The 16,046-nt window shown below is 38.0% G+C and overlaps 1 protein-coding gene across 10 annotated transcripts in view; it reads left to right on the forward strand.

Moving 5' to 3' along the window:
* rap1gap2a (RAP1 GTPase activating protein 2a) overlaps window positions 1-13,753 on the forward strand; it is a 140,280-nt gene extending 126,527 nt beyond the window's left edge. For 8 of the 10 annotated variants that reach the window (XM_028463848.1, XM_028463847.1, XM_028463850.1 and 5 more), the window contains 10 exons: window positions 2,216-2,287; window positions 3,060-3,146; window positions 3,261-3,401; window positions 5,980-6,129; window positions 8,097-8,209; window positions 8,318-8,416; window positions 9,413-9,533; window positions 12,084-12,186; window positions 12,275-12,348; window positions 13,198-13,753. In XM_028463848.1, coding sequence (XP_028319649.1) covers window positions 2,216-2,287; window positions 3,060-3,146; window positions 3,261-3,401; window positions 5,980-6,129; window positions 8,097-8,209; window positions 8,318-8,416; window positions 9,413-9,533; window positions 12,084-12,186; window positions 12,275-12,348; window positions 13,198-13,206 — 969 coding nt within the window. In that variant the 3' untranslated portion in view covers window positions 13,207-13,753. The remainder of the gene's footprint in view (window positions 1-2,215; window positions 2,288-3,059; window positions 3,147-3,260; window positions 3,402-5,979; window positions 6,130-8,096; window positions 8,210-8,317; window positions 8,417-9,412; window positions 9,534-12,083; window positions 12,187-12,274; window positions 12,349-13,197) is intronic. The other 2 variants (XM_028463849.1, XM_028463851.1) reach the window with 2 other exon arrangements.
* The last annotated feature ends 2,293 nt before the right edge of the window (window positions 13,754-16,046 follow it).

Raw genomic sequence — 16,046 nt, forward strand, 5'->3', positions numbered from 1 at the left:
CTCCACCATCTTTCCTGTCCCTAAAAAGCTGAGGATCACAGGACTTAATGACTACAGACCCGTCGCTCTGACATCTGTGGTCATGAAGTCCTTTGAACGCCTCATGCTCTCCCACATCACGGACATCACCGACCCCCACCTGGACCCCCTGCAGTTTGCCTATAGATCCAACAGGTCTGTAGACGATGCTGTAAACCTGGCTCTCCACTTCATCCTCCAGCACCTGGACTCCCCAGGCTCCTACGCCAGGATCCTGTTTGTGGACTTCAGCTCTGCTTTCAACACTATAAACCCAGCTCTCCTTCAGGACAAGCTTTCCCAGCTGAACGTGCCAGACTCCACCTGCAAGTGGATCACAGACTTTCTGTCTGACAGGAAGCAGCACGTGAAGCTGGGAAAAACCATCTCTTCTCCCCGGACCATCAGCACTGGATCTCCTCAGGGCTGTGTTCTTTCTCCTCTGCTCTTCTCCCTGTACACCAACAGCTGCACCTCCTCTCACCAGTCGGTCAAACTCCTGAAGTTTGCAGACGACACGACCATCATCGGTCTCATCTCTGATGGAGACGAGTCTGACTACAGGTGGGAGACAGACCGGCTGGTGTCCTGGTGCAGCCAGAACAACCTGGAGCTCAACGCTTTAAAGACAGTGGAGATGATAGCAGACTTCAGGAAGAACTCAGCCCCCCTCACCCCCCTCACCCTGGGAGACTCTACAGTGAGCTCTGTGGAGTACTTCTGCTTCCTGGGGACCATCATCACTCAGGACCTCAAGTGGGAGCTGAACATCAGCTCCCTTATCAAAAAAGCTCAGCAGAGGATGTACTTCCTGCAGCAGCTGAAGAAGTTCAGTCTGCCAACAAAGATGATGGTGAACTTCTACAGCTCCATCATCCAGTCCATCCTCTGCTCCTCCATCACCATCTGGTACGCTGCAGCTACGGCCAAGGACAAGGCCAGACTGCAGCGTATCATCCACTCTGCGGAGAAGGTCATCGGCTGCAATCTGCCCTCCCTCCAGGACCTGTACGCCTCCAGGATTTTGAGGCGTGCAGGAAAGATTGTGGCCGACCCCTCCCACCCCGGTCATAAACTGTTTCAATCTCTCCCTTCTGGAAGGAGGTTTCGGTCCATCAGGACCAGAACCTCCAGACACAAAAACAGCTTCTTTCCCTCTGCCACCATCCACATGAACACACCCCAAGTCACCCACTGAACCCCCCCACCCGATCACCACCTCCATGATGACATTATCTGCTGCCTTTGGAGTAATTTTGTATATGTGTTGCTTTAATGTGTCATTGTCTGTTTTTGTTGTTACTTAGTGTACTTTTAAATATGGAATCAGAACAGTATCATAATGAATGATTGCTGGGTTTTTCACAAATGCACATGCATGCAGTCTCAAAATTCACCGCTCAGATTTCTCTCACAAATGCACAGAAGCAGTTTATAAATGCACATTCAGCAATTCACATTATCTGTGGATTTATATTACAAGTGTGCCTCAAAATAATATTTGTGAAGTAGAGCGTGTGCATTTCAGAATTTATATTTCAAGTTTGCATAAAATATGTATTTGCGAAAAATCCTGCAAGAGTTCATTCATTATGATACTGTTCTGATTCCATATTTAAATGACATACCAATTTTACTTGGTGTAATATCCCCCATGCACCACCACACACATAATACTTTTCCTCCACCAATGTATACACTAAAAAGAGGTGGGGATGGGTATTGATGGATGGATGGATGGATGGATGGATGGATGGATGGACAGATGAATGGATGATAAATATTTAAAAGTTGTTAGACTAAAGATATTTTGATATTTTTTATCTTGACAAAAATAAACACATTTGGAAACATGGGCGACTAAAATAAGGGGCAACTTGACGTTTGTAAATTTGTTTATCCTGTTTCAAACATTTTACCAAAACATTAAAAACATGTACATGTTACCCCATATTTATTCATTCATTCATTCATTTTCAGAACCACTTATTCCTATTCAGGGTCGGGGGGGTCTGTCGGTGCCAAACCCCATATTTACATCATTTTAATTTTGCTAATAAACCATTAACCCAGGCATGACAAACTCCCCTTTGGTTAAGTTTCCTAATGACTTTAGGAGCCCTATTCTTTCATTTTTTGAATGAGTTTTCCTTATATGCAAATTTAAAACCCAGTTCTTTGATTTCCCCAATTGCAGGTATCTGTCACAGCACGAGAAGATGTCCCTCCCTTTGGACCACCTCTTCCAAACCCAGCAGTCTTCAAAAAGGTGAGGAGTGCGCCATCATAATACTGGCTCTCTAAAGGTATTTCATTCAGTAAATACATGTAAAAAAATAAAACATTAAAAAAAATTTAAAATGCATGTATTTGATTGAAGTTAACATTTATCCACAGAAATAAATGTAATGGAAGCAAAGACAAGATACTAATAAACATCAACATATATTTTCTTCAAAATAAAAGCACATGACTTTTAGTCCCAGACAAATTACTCCCTGTAAACAAATTCATGATCCATTGTCTGGGTTTGAATACATGAGTTGGAAAAACCGTGCTTCGTTGCTTTAGTTCATGTTTTATTACAATATGGAGTGTAAGAGTTCATTTTTAACACAAATAACTGCTTTTTCGAGCAGGCCGAGCTCAAATCGACGTCCTTGAAATGGAGAAAATGTCTTTCCCGTCTTTAATCTACTAAATTATGCATTCATCTCATGAAAATTAATGTATGTCTAAGTTCACACAGTTGGTTTTTTTTTCTTTTAAAGAGAAAAAGTCGGCAAGAGTATGTAATATAAAACTGTATGAAAGGTGAATTGAAGTGGGTTTTTATCCTCTCCTGCTAGATTTACATACAGTACAAGAGTCTTGACTCAGAAGGACAATTATGATACATTACAGAGGTTTATGCTCACGATCACACACTTGTGAAAATTATTCAACAGTGAAGTGTTCTACTTAAATAAAAAAGGTCATTTTTTTCCCTTCCATGCTTCCAGGTCATCATATAACCTTAGCATCTTTGCTCTTTCTCACAGGGTCCAGAGTTCCGAGACTTTCTCCTGACAAAACTGATCAATGCTGAAAACGCCTGCTACAAATCCGACAAATTTGCCAAGCTGGAGGTGACCAATACCGCAGCACACCTTCAATCATCATCACTGTAGGAGTTGCCCACAGTCACCCCCCCGATGCTCTGTATGACATTTATTTATTATTTGTGTTTTAAACGGTGTCAGGGACGAACTCGGGCCGCCCTGCTCGACAACCTCCACGATGAGCTGCACAGACAGAGTCAGGCCACACTGGGTCTGGGCCAACTGGGAGAGGAGGATAAACTGGAGAATGGAGGACATGGTGGCCTACTTGAATCTTTTAAGGTGAGCATGAGCCTTAACAGAAGCCCGTCTTGCAATTTTTTTTTTTTTCCCAGCTGTGTGGCATTTATATAATCCATGTCATTATAGCACAGGAGTGTACAGTTTTTCTGACTGTAGGTCAGCCAAATGTCACAAGTCTGCATGATCATATGAAGTGTTAACGCATTCTATTGCAGCTGGAAATCCTTCAGCTTCTACATTTTTCCCTGTGTGTGTGTGTGTGTGTGTGTGTGTGTGTGTGTGTGTGTGTGTGTGTGTGTGTGTGTGTGTGTGTGTGTGGGTGTGTAGGCGGCAACTCTTAGGGCTCTGTTTGAAATTGCATACTAACGTACAACACACTCAATGAGCATATATTGTCAGTGTTTCTCAAATGGGGGTACGTGCACCTCTAGGGGTATGCAATGGCACTGCAGGCGGTACTTAAGAGAGAGAGAGAAAAATTAACAAAAGAAAACATTACAAATATGGGGTTTTAAAATGTTTAGTTTTTTGAGTTAAAAATGATAATCAGATTAATGATAAAAGTGATCTTGATGAGAACACTAGAAATGATGAAAACTATAGAAATAAATCTATTCAGGAGCCATTAAATACTGTTTCATTTCATTCGCAGATGTTGGCCTCAGATCGTGCGTCGGCATTCTACTCCTCATGCGTCATTTTTTTTTTTTTTACTCCCTAATCGATGATACCATTTATAAAATTGTTGAACTGTAAAATGTCACTTCCATGAAGCTGTTTTTGTGCTGGGGCTCTTTTGGCAATGCTGCTGAAAATACATGTATGATCATGAACTGTTTCTCTTTATTTTGTCCACACATAATAAGCTATTTAGTGATAGTATATTGTTTTTGTTGTTGTTGTTGTTGTTGTTGTGATATTGCCATATTCCTATCAGATTTAAGTAAATACTCGACTATGGATATGGAAATGTTTATAGTAATTGAATGATCTGAGCTAAATAAAGGTTAATAGAAGCTGTAGAGAGGCCGCGCTGAGCATCTTTTAATCCATCATCCAAACATCGGTCAAACGCCGATGTGTCCGCGACGTCTGGCCAATGAGCAAACGCTCTCCATAATACGTCTCGCCTATTCAACTTCATTCATCGTGCCAACGTCGGCGAGATGTATGTGTGCTATCAGGGATTATTTGACAAAGTTCGACTCTTTAAAAAGTGTGTTATCACTCAATCATTCCATCATTATGTCCTATACTTGTTTTTCATAGTATTTAAGCAACATTTTGTCGTCTGACAAGGTTGGATTCAGGAATAAGAGTTCGAGAAACACTCTTCTACTATATACTATTAGTTAACTTCAAAACAAGAGCTCTATTTCCAAAATTGTTAAAAACGAATGGAAAACAAGAATGGGTGCTTTTGTTTTGAAAAAGGAATGTTTGACTTTTAGCTTGAAGGCGGTCCCAGGAAGTTTTTACATTCCGCTCGCAATGCATCACGGACCAGTTGAGTATGACTAGTGTGCCCACCGTGCATACTTGAAAAATGTCCTGATATACAGTGTTGGAAGTAACTAGTTATTTTTGTAATAATTTACAGGAATATAATCCTTTTTGAAGTAACTCTGTAGTGTAACTCATTACAAAAGTGAAAAGTGGTAATATATTACTAGTTACAATTAAAGTAACTCATGTTACATGCATATTTAATTTAAGTGCATATTTGCTTTGTTTTCTCACTGTTTGCAATTATTTGCGGAAAAAAAGATTATCATAATAATTAGTGTAAATTTAATAGTGTAACTCAGTTACATTTTTAAAAAAAACAGTAATATTGTAATACAAATATATAAAAAAATATGTTTCCAGTAACTGCTGATATATACATCTGGGTATTGCTTACTCAATCTTTCCATACTATCTAATGTGAACACACTACATACTCATTTTGAGTATTACGTTATGACATTTCTAAAACAGCCTTTATGTATGTGACTGTCAGTATTTTTCTTTTATCCTTCCACGTTTTCCTTGCACTGACTGAAGTAATGCCAGCCAAATGATTACTGATAGCAAAAACCCAATAAAAGAAAAAAATGCAATTAAATCCGTCGCTGTGTGAGTTGATGATAACTGTGTGACTAATTTAACCGTCTGTTTTTCCTACTCGTTGCAGGCAACGTTGCACGCTAAAATGAACTTTCTGCAGACAACCCCAGGGGGTGCACTTCTCGTCGCTGTCGTGGCATTTGCTGTTTATTATTACCTCGCAGCAAACATGTAAACGCACTCAAAATAAAAAAAAAAATAATAACAATTTAATTAACGGTGTTTGTTTCTTTTTTGTTGAGAGCATAAGTTTATGATAAAAAAAAAATTCAGTTTGAAACAAAAGATAAATATATTTGTGAATTAAACTAAATTAAAGATGAAATAAACTTTTTATTGAGAATCATGAGTTTGATCAAATACTTGGATCTGTGCCACCACTACTCTCTCTTTCATAATGAACTGCGCCCTCTGGTGGTTACATTCTGTAATAACAATTAATGGCATTCCTCTAAAGCTTTTTTCTCTTTCTCTTTTTACCCACTTTTTTGTACCCATGATGCTTCAGAGAGCCATGCGAGTGAGGAGCCACTCCATGGAGACTATGGTGGGTTCTCACCGCCACAGGAGCCCAGGGGTGGGTGGAGGGGTCCCTGCCAGCCTCAGTGGAGGAGGTCTACCACAGAGCACCAGTGAATGCACAAAGAGTACATTCACCGTGAGTAGAAAAGCAGTAAAAGCACAGAGAGGATGGATAGTTCAAAACAGTAAGAAAACAGCAAATTTTCCATTTCAATCATGGTCAAATTTGACTCAAATCTAAAAGGAGTATATATCCAATATATCCTTGGATATATGTATATATTCCCTGGATATATTACATTACTGTATAGTTAAGATACTTTGGTGAAGTTTTACAACAAAAATAATGTAAAAGCAATTTTTCTGTTGAAATGAAAAATTCAATATACCACAATTGTTGGAAGGCCACATTCATTTTATGACATCAACACACAAAAAATACACCAAATATAAAAAAAAAATATGCCTCAAAAACACACAAAATGACTCCAGAAATGCACAAAACCCATAGTTCTTTTCAGTATTAATGCACAGATTGGTCATTGATCAGACAATCACATTTTTGTGGCCCCCACTGGGATAAAAGTCGGCCATCTCTTTGGTTATGTGCACAGGTGCTGCTAATTACGTTGCTGGGGTAAATACAAGGAATATTTTTTGATATGAAGAATCTTTCACAATGAAACCGGGGACTTGTGTGCATGTTTCTGTGATGATGTCGATGTTATGTTGGCATGGGAAGTTTTCTGGAGTCTCAAAATATGGACAAGTGATTATGATTTGATTTGATTTGATTTGATTTTATTCTATTTTATTTCAAACATGAACACAACAGCAGTATATCTCACAATGAAACAAAATGTAATAATAATGAAAGAAAGCAAAGCGAGAACAAATGGTACAAAATACTGCTCATGAAGCCTACACATGTTCGAAAAGGAGTAGGAGGAACTATATACTTGTATGATCTTATAATATCTAGTACTATACATATCATCTTTTTATAATATATGCCTATTTATAATATATACAGTATATATATATATATATATATATATATATATACACACAGAAAATTCATTGATTTATATCTATATAATTGTACAATTCACGTGATCCACTATACATTCATCTGTCCACATATACACAAGTATTTACAATTGTATTACTTTCAATAGATAGCTGTAATTATTAGGAATTATTAACAAAATATTACTAATGATAAACATTATGTATATTAATGTATTGAACAACATTCAGATATTTGACTGTATTTATGTTATATGCAATTTCAACAATAATGACTTCAATGTCAATTTCATTGTTTATTGATTAATACAGTTAAATTACTGTCAAATGTGCAACTTTTTAATCATATTAACTGAACAGAAAATGAATAGTTCAATATTTGTTTACCGCAGCCTAGGGCTGGGCACGATTTTGCCTAAAAAAAATCACCGATTTTTTTAAAGAAAAATTCGAGTTTCAATTCAATTTTCAATTTTTTTTTTCAGTGCACTTAAAAATGACTGCAGACATCAGATATATTGTCAAAAGTTAAAATGCATAGAACGATCCCAAAATAAAACAGTAAATGAGGCACGTCATTCAACAATTTCAAGCTTTAGGATTTAAGAGGACCAACTAACAAAATAAAAATAAAAATAAAATAACATAAAGTAAATAACTTCACTGAATTCCTTCAACTTGTGTTCCTCACTGCACTTTGGACATCTCTGACTACGGCAACCCGCAAGGACGAAACACAAAAAAGTCTGTGATGGAAAATAAATAAATAAGTGAAATTTGCTAAATAAAAATCGTTTTTAGCTACAAACTCGATACATCAATTGAATCGATTTTTTTTGCCCAGCCCTACTGCAGCACTTATAGAGTATTACATATTTTAAACATACAACATAAATGCAACACTTTGGGATAAAGTCATGTTTTATGGGTTTTGAGCTTTATTTGATTTGGTGTTTGTTTTTGTGTGTGCAATAGTATAGACTTATTTTCCAAGCACTGGGACATAATTGTTCAGATAAAGAACTTTGGAAATATGGATGTCCTTTATATGTTATTTATCACGTGTTCCTTCAGCCTCCTGTGCTGTCGGCCAAGTCTCCTCTGAAGAGCCCAGTGAAACGACGCTCTGGTCTCTTCCCTCGACTCCACTCCAGCACAGAAATCCCTTCAGACAAACACACTCGCAGGTTTGTGTCTAGAATGTTTGGTACCATCACTACTTCAGATATCACCCGCCTGTGATTTGTGATCATGTGGATGACTTCATAAGTAAACTTGAACAATGACCTCTGCAGTGATCAAAAGCCGACAGAGACCTGCTCGCTGTCACAGGAGGTGAGGTCTGAGACGTCGTCCAATCCCAGCTCACCTGAGATCTGTCCAAACAAAGAAAGGTGAGAACAATAATATGGGTCATTCCATGACATTTCACAAATGGCCCACACACTTTGGTCTGAAAAATTCTGGAATTTTACGAATTGTTCTGTGATTGTTCAATAGGCACACTGTGAATATTTGGTTAGATTGGATCAATACTTTTTGAGATATGGCTTATTTAGGGAGGTGTGTACGTGTTGATTTTTGCTCGTCCTTATTTTTCTTCCATTTTCAGCTTCCAATATCACAATACAGCTCTACCTACTTTCTCAGAATATACTAAAATATCTGCTATACATCCTATATGGTGGGCATGGCAGCCCCTCAAAATTGGAAAAATGTTTGTCGGGGTTTCGGGCTGAAAAATGTTTGGGCCTTCAGTAAACAACTTTGCATATGCCTCATCTCTCTGTAATTTGAGCACCCTTGAGTTATGTACATAGAATGTTCAAATCAGTAATTATTAATCACATATATGCATTGGTTCTTGGGTGACAGTCTCTTGAATTCAGAAAAAAATACTTTTTTTTTTTACTATTTTCATTGGCCCATAACTGCCTGTGAGAATGTAATTGTAAGAAAAAATCAGATCTCTGTTGTAATTCATAGTATAAAGATGACTCTTTCTTGGGATATAAAACATTTTTTCTTTATATCTTTGGGTTAATTCACCAATCGCCGATATTGAAAATCTTTGTATGAGGCCATTTTGTAGCTTGCTTCTGTGTCTTATTAACATGTTTTGTTCATCAGTCACTGATTCAGAATTTTTTGAGACCGAAGTGTGTGGGATGTCCTGAAAATGTGTTGAAATGGCATGGAATGACCCATATCTGAAAAAGCATCTGAAAAATATCTGAAATTTAGTGTAATACAGAAATACTGGAGGTAAAAACATAAATGAAAATGACATACAGGGCATTGCATGGATGTACGTTAAAGATGCAGCTTTTTTAAATGTTCCTGTGGGACTATATCTGTTTAAAGTGAGTCTCCTGTTTCGTTTGCAACAGGCCATTTGTCAAAATGAAGGAGTGCAGCAGTGGAAGGCCCAACATTTCTCGCTCTTCATCGAGCACCAGCAGCTTCAGCAGCACCACAGGAGAAACAGAAGCTCTAGAAGAACTTGAAGCAGTGAGTATAAAACACTTTAAGCACAGTATGTGTTCATACATCTGGATTTGTGTAGACTGAGCGTTTGCATTTACATAAATGTTTTCTTATGCTGTACTCAATTGAACTCGGAACCCGGAGAAATACGAAAAAAACAAATCGGAAAAGGCCCTTGGGCTTATGACCCCGACACAGGAATTCGGGCAGGATCCAAGCAGCCCGAGTCCGTTGGAATGACATTTTAGCAAAATGGGAGCGCACACTGGTGTCAAGGTCTGAGTTTACCTCATACTGAGATCAATTATGAGCATGCACTACCGGAAAATGAATTTTTGCTAAAAAAAAGTAATAATTCAGTTTTGTTTATTTTTGTTTTAAAAGTGAACACGTGTTTTATTAGTTTATTTGATGAGGTTAAGGTTAAGGTTAAGGTTAGGGTTAGGGTTGCATGCGCATATATGCTCATAATCTATCTCAGTACGAGGTAAACTCAGACCGTGACACTGGTATATGTAAACAGTCACTTTCTCCTCAACTTTCACTTTCATGTGGCGTCTAATTTGGCATTCTTTCTACAGTCTATGGTTCAATGATGCATGCAGGATTCCCCTCGCTGGTGCGTTCAAGTCATACTTAAAGTGTAGGACGTTTTCCCCAGCAGGCATTTTTGCTGCTTGAAAAATATCAAAACAAACATCAGATTACTCTGGCCAGTCATGTTTTCTGAGCTTACTGAATGAAACGCATTTACCTCGGAGGTCGGAATTGACGACCCGGAGTCGACTCTGAAGGGACTTCAGATTGTACAGAATGCTGCTGCCCGACTTTTGACTGGTGCACCCAGAACAGCCCTCATTACCCCCATTCAATCCAGTCTGCATTGGCTTCCAGTCAAAGTTAGTCCTGACTTTTCGTGCAATGCGTAGTCAGACCCCTTAACACATCATCACTGACTTGTTGTGCCCCTACCCTTCAGTCCTCAGGCCAGGGTCTCCTAAAGATCCCCAAGACTCATTTTAAAACCCAGGATGATCTGGCGTTCCAGGCTGTAGCACCAAGACTCTGGAATAGCCTGCACCAGTCCCTCCATCAGCTTGGCCGTGTGGACTCTTTTAAAAAGCATCTGAAGACCTTCAAAACAGCTTTTGGTTAAATTGATTTTTAACTTTTATTATTCTTTTATGATGTCACTCCTGTTGTTTTAAATTCACCTCTGTTTTATTATCCTCTGTGTGATGTTGCTCCCGTTGTTTTAATTTCACCTTTGTTTGTAAAGCACTTTGTGATTTTTATCTGTGAAAAGTGCTGTATAATTGACTTACTTACTTTCCAGGTTCGATCGAATACTCCTTCCTTGTAGCCAACCGATGAAACTGCTTTCAGTGTTAAATTGTGTAACCAATGCAGTTCAAATGTGGTTTATGTCTCTATTTAATGTGCATTAAACCAATGGGTTATTCCAACAAATTAGATCAATTTACAAACATTATGCTGATAAGTATTGTAAACAAAAAAACACTAGGAATAATCACAAGTTAAACACAAAACTTAAATGAGCCTATGCCATAGTTTTGACAGCTAACTGCAATAGTACCTCACTAGTGAGATGACCCATTAAAGCTCCATCACTGCTGAAGGATAAATTGCTAGATTTTGACAGATTTCAGACATTCCACATCTCAAAGCCTTGTTTCTTAATAAGCGCTGAATCAAGACAATGTTTTTGTGTGGTTTTCAATTTTTTTTCTACCTTTGTCTAAACTGCAAATAGATGGTCATATTTGTTAAATCTGATTTGGAGGCTTTCTCCCAGTAGGAGGCACTGTAGGCAATTGTTGGGAAGACAAAGCAGAAGAAAATGACAGATGACCATTTGCTTACTGGGAATTGATTGTAGCAAAAGGGAGAGTTTTCAGTGGACTAAATGCAGTTTCATTTGAAAATTTAAATCTAACAACTTAACTGAAAACCCTGTACCCCAAAATCATTTTCTTCCTGGCTTCGCTCCCCAGAGGCCAGTCAACCATTAGCCACCTCTTCCATAGTCTTTAGAATCTTCAAATCACTAATTATTAATCACTTACAGTATATGCATTGGTTCTTGGGTGACAGTCTCTTGAATTCAGAAAAAAATACTTTATTTTACTATTTTCATTGGCCCATAACTGCCTGTGAGAATGGAATTGTAAGAAAAAATCTGATCTCTGGGATATAAATTTTTTTTTCTTTATGCAACTTCTTCATTTTTATTTTGGACCCCAACTTTGGGTTAATTCACCACTCGCTGATATTGAACATCTTTACATGAGGCCATTGTAGCTTGCCTCTGTGTCTTATAATCACATTTTTGTTTATTAGTCACTTACAGTATTTAGTTTTCCAATCAGAATTTTTTGAGACTGAAGTGTGTGGGATATCCTGAAAATGTGTTGAAATGACATGGCATGTCAAAAGAGGGAGAGTTTTCAGTGGACTAAATGCAATTTCATTTGAAAATTTAAATGTAATAACTTTACTGAAAACCCTGTACCCCAAAATCATTTTTTTTATTCCTGGCTTCTCTCCCCACAGGCCAGTCAACCATTAACTGCCTCTTCCTTAGTCTTTAGCCCCGCCCTCAGTCTGGACAGCCAGGTCACAGGTACCCCAGTCATCATGTGTCGCAGTCCCACAGGTAAATTAGAACCATTGTTTGTTGCTTAGCTTATATTTTGCTAGTTTTTTTTTTAAGATCTTTAATAATCTTTATCAATCTGTTGCAGATGGGAAATCCAAGACATCACCAAGATCAAACTTGAAGTTTCGCTTTGACAAAATGAGCCACTCCTCCACAACCGTACGTTTAGCATCTAAAGACCTTTTGAACAACTTTTTTCTCTTTTCAGGAACAATCTAAATCATCAAATTTTAAAAACAGCAAATTTAAAACTCATGTCATGCTATTTTTCACCCATCTCCATTTGTTCTAAGAACCCCAAAACATAGTATTTGAGGTTTATTTTCCCAAACTCGCCTGTTTTCCAGAGTTTCAGCCTCTGAAAAGTCACTTTCTGAGCAACTCTACAAACAGGCTGATTTGCGGCCTACTTATGCATATTTATGAGTGGGCGTGTCTATGGACGGGACACTGACTTCCTCCTCGTACAGTGACGTAGGGCCAGAGGACGGCCCGCCCTGCTCCCACCCACTCTTTATAACCACGAGACAGAGCGAGTTGACTGGCCGTTCACCGGTACATACATAGACTGTAGAAAATACATACATAGCACTGCGCGAAGGATGCTGAAACGCTCACCTTAGTGGGCGTGTCTGTTTGCGTGTCAATCACGGCAGATAGCTTCCTGGAGGCACGGCTTCTCCAGCTCAGTGCCGCATCATATTTGTCATCAACGTGGGAACGGGTCATCAAATTGGAGCGAGGTGTTTGGGCTCACCCTGCAGTAAGAAAGGAGCAAATCACCTTCTAATTAACGATTGAGGGAATCAATGAAAAAAACACTTTGGGCATGTGTATGAAGCCCATATAGCACTTTTATGATGTTTAAAGCACAGAAAAGTCGATTTAGCTTAAGGTGGGCACTTTAACATTAACGACATCTTTGTTCAAAACAGATATAGACCTTTCATACATTTGTGGCCATGTACACTGTCTTTTAATTGACCATCCTGCCTTTCTTCCCTGCAGCCGGAGTGACTTGGTGAACTATAACTTGCACAATGAAGTGGCAACGTGGGATGAAGAAGCTGCCAAAAAATGTACTTTCATTTACAACTGCAAAAGCTCCTAGATTACCACTTCATGAGCCACGGATTATGTGACAAAAAGATAGCGACTACACCACAGACCCCCTCATTGTCTTGTATTGGCTTCGACCGCAGATGTTTGCCAACTCTAAAAGCTTCAGAAGTGATCTCTGATTCTTGCTGCTTCTCTGTTCTTAACTTTTTTCACATCACACCAAGATGTGGGCATGGCTGTTGTAATGTGAGCTCCAGATGAGCCCCTCCTTATCAGTGTCTTCTTAAACAGCTAAAAGCATGATATTGTAGATAATAACATGATTTCCTCACAGGGCATTGAGCGCTGTTATTGGTCAGGTGTTGAGAAGTACAGCAAAAAAAAAAAAAAAAAAAAAAGCATCACGTGTCACTGTGTTATCTTTGGCTTTTAGACGGTAAGTCCGCTTCAAGTTCTGCTTTTGAAAAGCACAGACGGGACTTAGGGTACAATTGGCTTGTAGTAATGAGTCCTTGGAGGTGATGGCAAAGAGTTAAACAGAGATGATTTTTGTAACCCTGCTTTGCTGCTGCGTTGTATTTAATGCACTATACCACCAGCCATTTTTGTTTCTGTAGGGCTGACACTGAATATAAGTAATAGAGTTAGTTTTCCAAGTGCTATCGTGGACCATGAGAGGAGATACTGTTGTCACATTTTTGCCACAAACCATTTTTAGCCAAAGCTGCGCCTTACAATCTTTCTAAAAAAAAAAATAACCTCCATTGTGTTCTTTCGCCATCTATGTTTTTCTCTGCTTGTCTCATTTTGTGTCTCCCACCGTGTGAGGGGATGAACGTCTCACTTTTGGTTACAGAAACAGTCACGGGCTGCTGATCGACACCCACCTTTGCTGAAAATAGACATTGCACTTACTGAAAAAACTTCACTCTCTTGTTACCTCCAGTTTGAGCTTTGCTAGCTTGTTGTGTTGGTTTAGCAAACGTGTACATGTCTTCTTTAGAACAGGAATATATGTTTGGTAATGTTTCCCAACATACTATGAGCTGAAGAAGATGACTTGAGATGAAGCTTCAGGTTATAATTAGCCTGCGGACCACGTTTTAAGAAAATCAGCTTAAATATGAACTTGTGTGTGGTATATTCTTGTCTTGTTAGCCTTTTTTCCCCCACTCTGGACATCAACTGCGTCATTTCATGTTAAATTAGAAACAGACAAATTTTTAAAAGGTTCATGCATGATGCAAATGTCCCAAAAAAGTGACTAGCATTATTAGCTTCTACTAAATATATGTTGTTTTCCAGTTGTAGCCATTAAGAAGTATGGAATTATATGGTGAACAAGCACAACCTAACTCAGTGGTTTCAAAACATTTTATGCTGTGCCCTCCTTTTGAAGAATGAAAAATTCTCAGAGACCCCCAACATGGCAAAATGTGCAAAAAAGAAGAAAAAAAGGGTAAAAAAAGTGACTTTTTTTGAAAAAAAATAGGTATTTGGATTATTCGTGTCGAAGGTCAACACAACATGTAGTGCAAGGGTAAGAGAAACTTTATTAAAGGAAGGATATAAAAAGAGAGGGCAGTGTTACATCTAGGTGAGGGGGGAAGGGAACAGGGAAAGGGAGTCAGGGTAGGAAAATGGAAGGGGTGTGGAAAAGTCGATCATAAAAATAACATTAAATTTGCCATCACATATATTAGAAAAGTAATAAAGTTCTTTAATAATGAAGTGCAAATAAAAAAATAAACTTTTTCTAATTTTCTATGCTCAAAGTTCAGCAAGGCCATTCTAGCGCCGCTCTCCCCAACCCCCTCGTGCCCCCACATCATGACGTCATGTGTCCCCAGTTTGGGAACCACTGACCTAGCTATTACACTAACAGCTGGTCCACTTTTACAAAATGATATAAAAAGTTCTTGTTTCAGGTACTTGATAATAATAATAATAATAATAATAATAATAATAATAATAATAATAATAATAATAATAATAATAATAATAATAATATCACTTTAGATGTGTGCATCTACTAAAATTCTTTACCTCAGCTAACCTCTACAACATTAGCTGAGATGCACAAACACATTTGGATATTCACACATTCTAAATTTTAGGTTTTCCCAGGATTACCTGTTTAATCTCACGTTGTGGGGAACCTCACCTGTTGTTGTGTCTTAACATTGAGAGAGTTGATTCACCCAAATGTTGAAAACCTTTCATCGTATTGGTGACCTATTAACATGGAAGAAATTACCTTTCTAATGCACTTGGACTGGAAAAAAATTGCTATGACAAAGTCATGCTGTTTTCAACAAATAGCTGTTGGCCAGTAATTTATCTTGTCTAAGTGAAGCAGGGACTGAAATGTTTTGGACAGAATTGTTGAGTTTTTGTAGCAGGTATAATTTAAAACACCCTGCAGCCTTCTAATGTGTTCAAATATATTAATTTATTAAATATTTACTTCTGTTGCATTAGTGTCTTGTAAAAAATATTTCTGCAGAGTACGCTAATTAAGTAAAGTGAATAAAGGGATATATATTAATTTAAAAAAATGTCTAAACATGTAAATGTATATTTGTTTATGTAATGTGACATTGAGAATTTATTCGAAAAATAAAATGTTGTATTTTGTGTCATTTGTGTGTGCACGTTTTATACTCACACCCTACACCTATGCATATTGATATATTGTCAGTACTTTTTAGGCTGGGCTACCGGACTCAAAACGCCACTCACTTTGTTCTTTTTCTTCTTATTATTCTTGTCCTTGTGTACACTGGTTAAAATCG

This window comes from Gouania willdenowi, chromosome 13 (genome assembly GCF_900634775.1).
Source record: "Gouania willdenowi chromosome 13, fGouWil2.1, whole genome shotgun sequence".
NCBI classification, from domain to species: Eukaryota; Metazoa; Chordata; class Actinopteri; order Blenniiformes; family Gobiesocidae; genus Gouania; species Gouania willdenowi.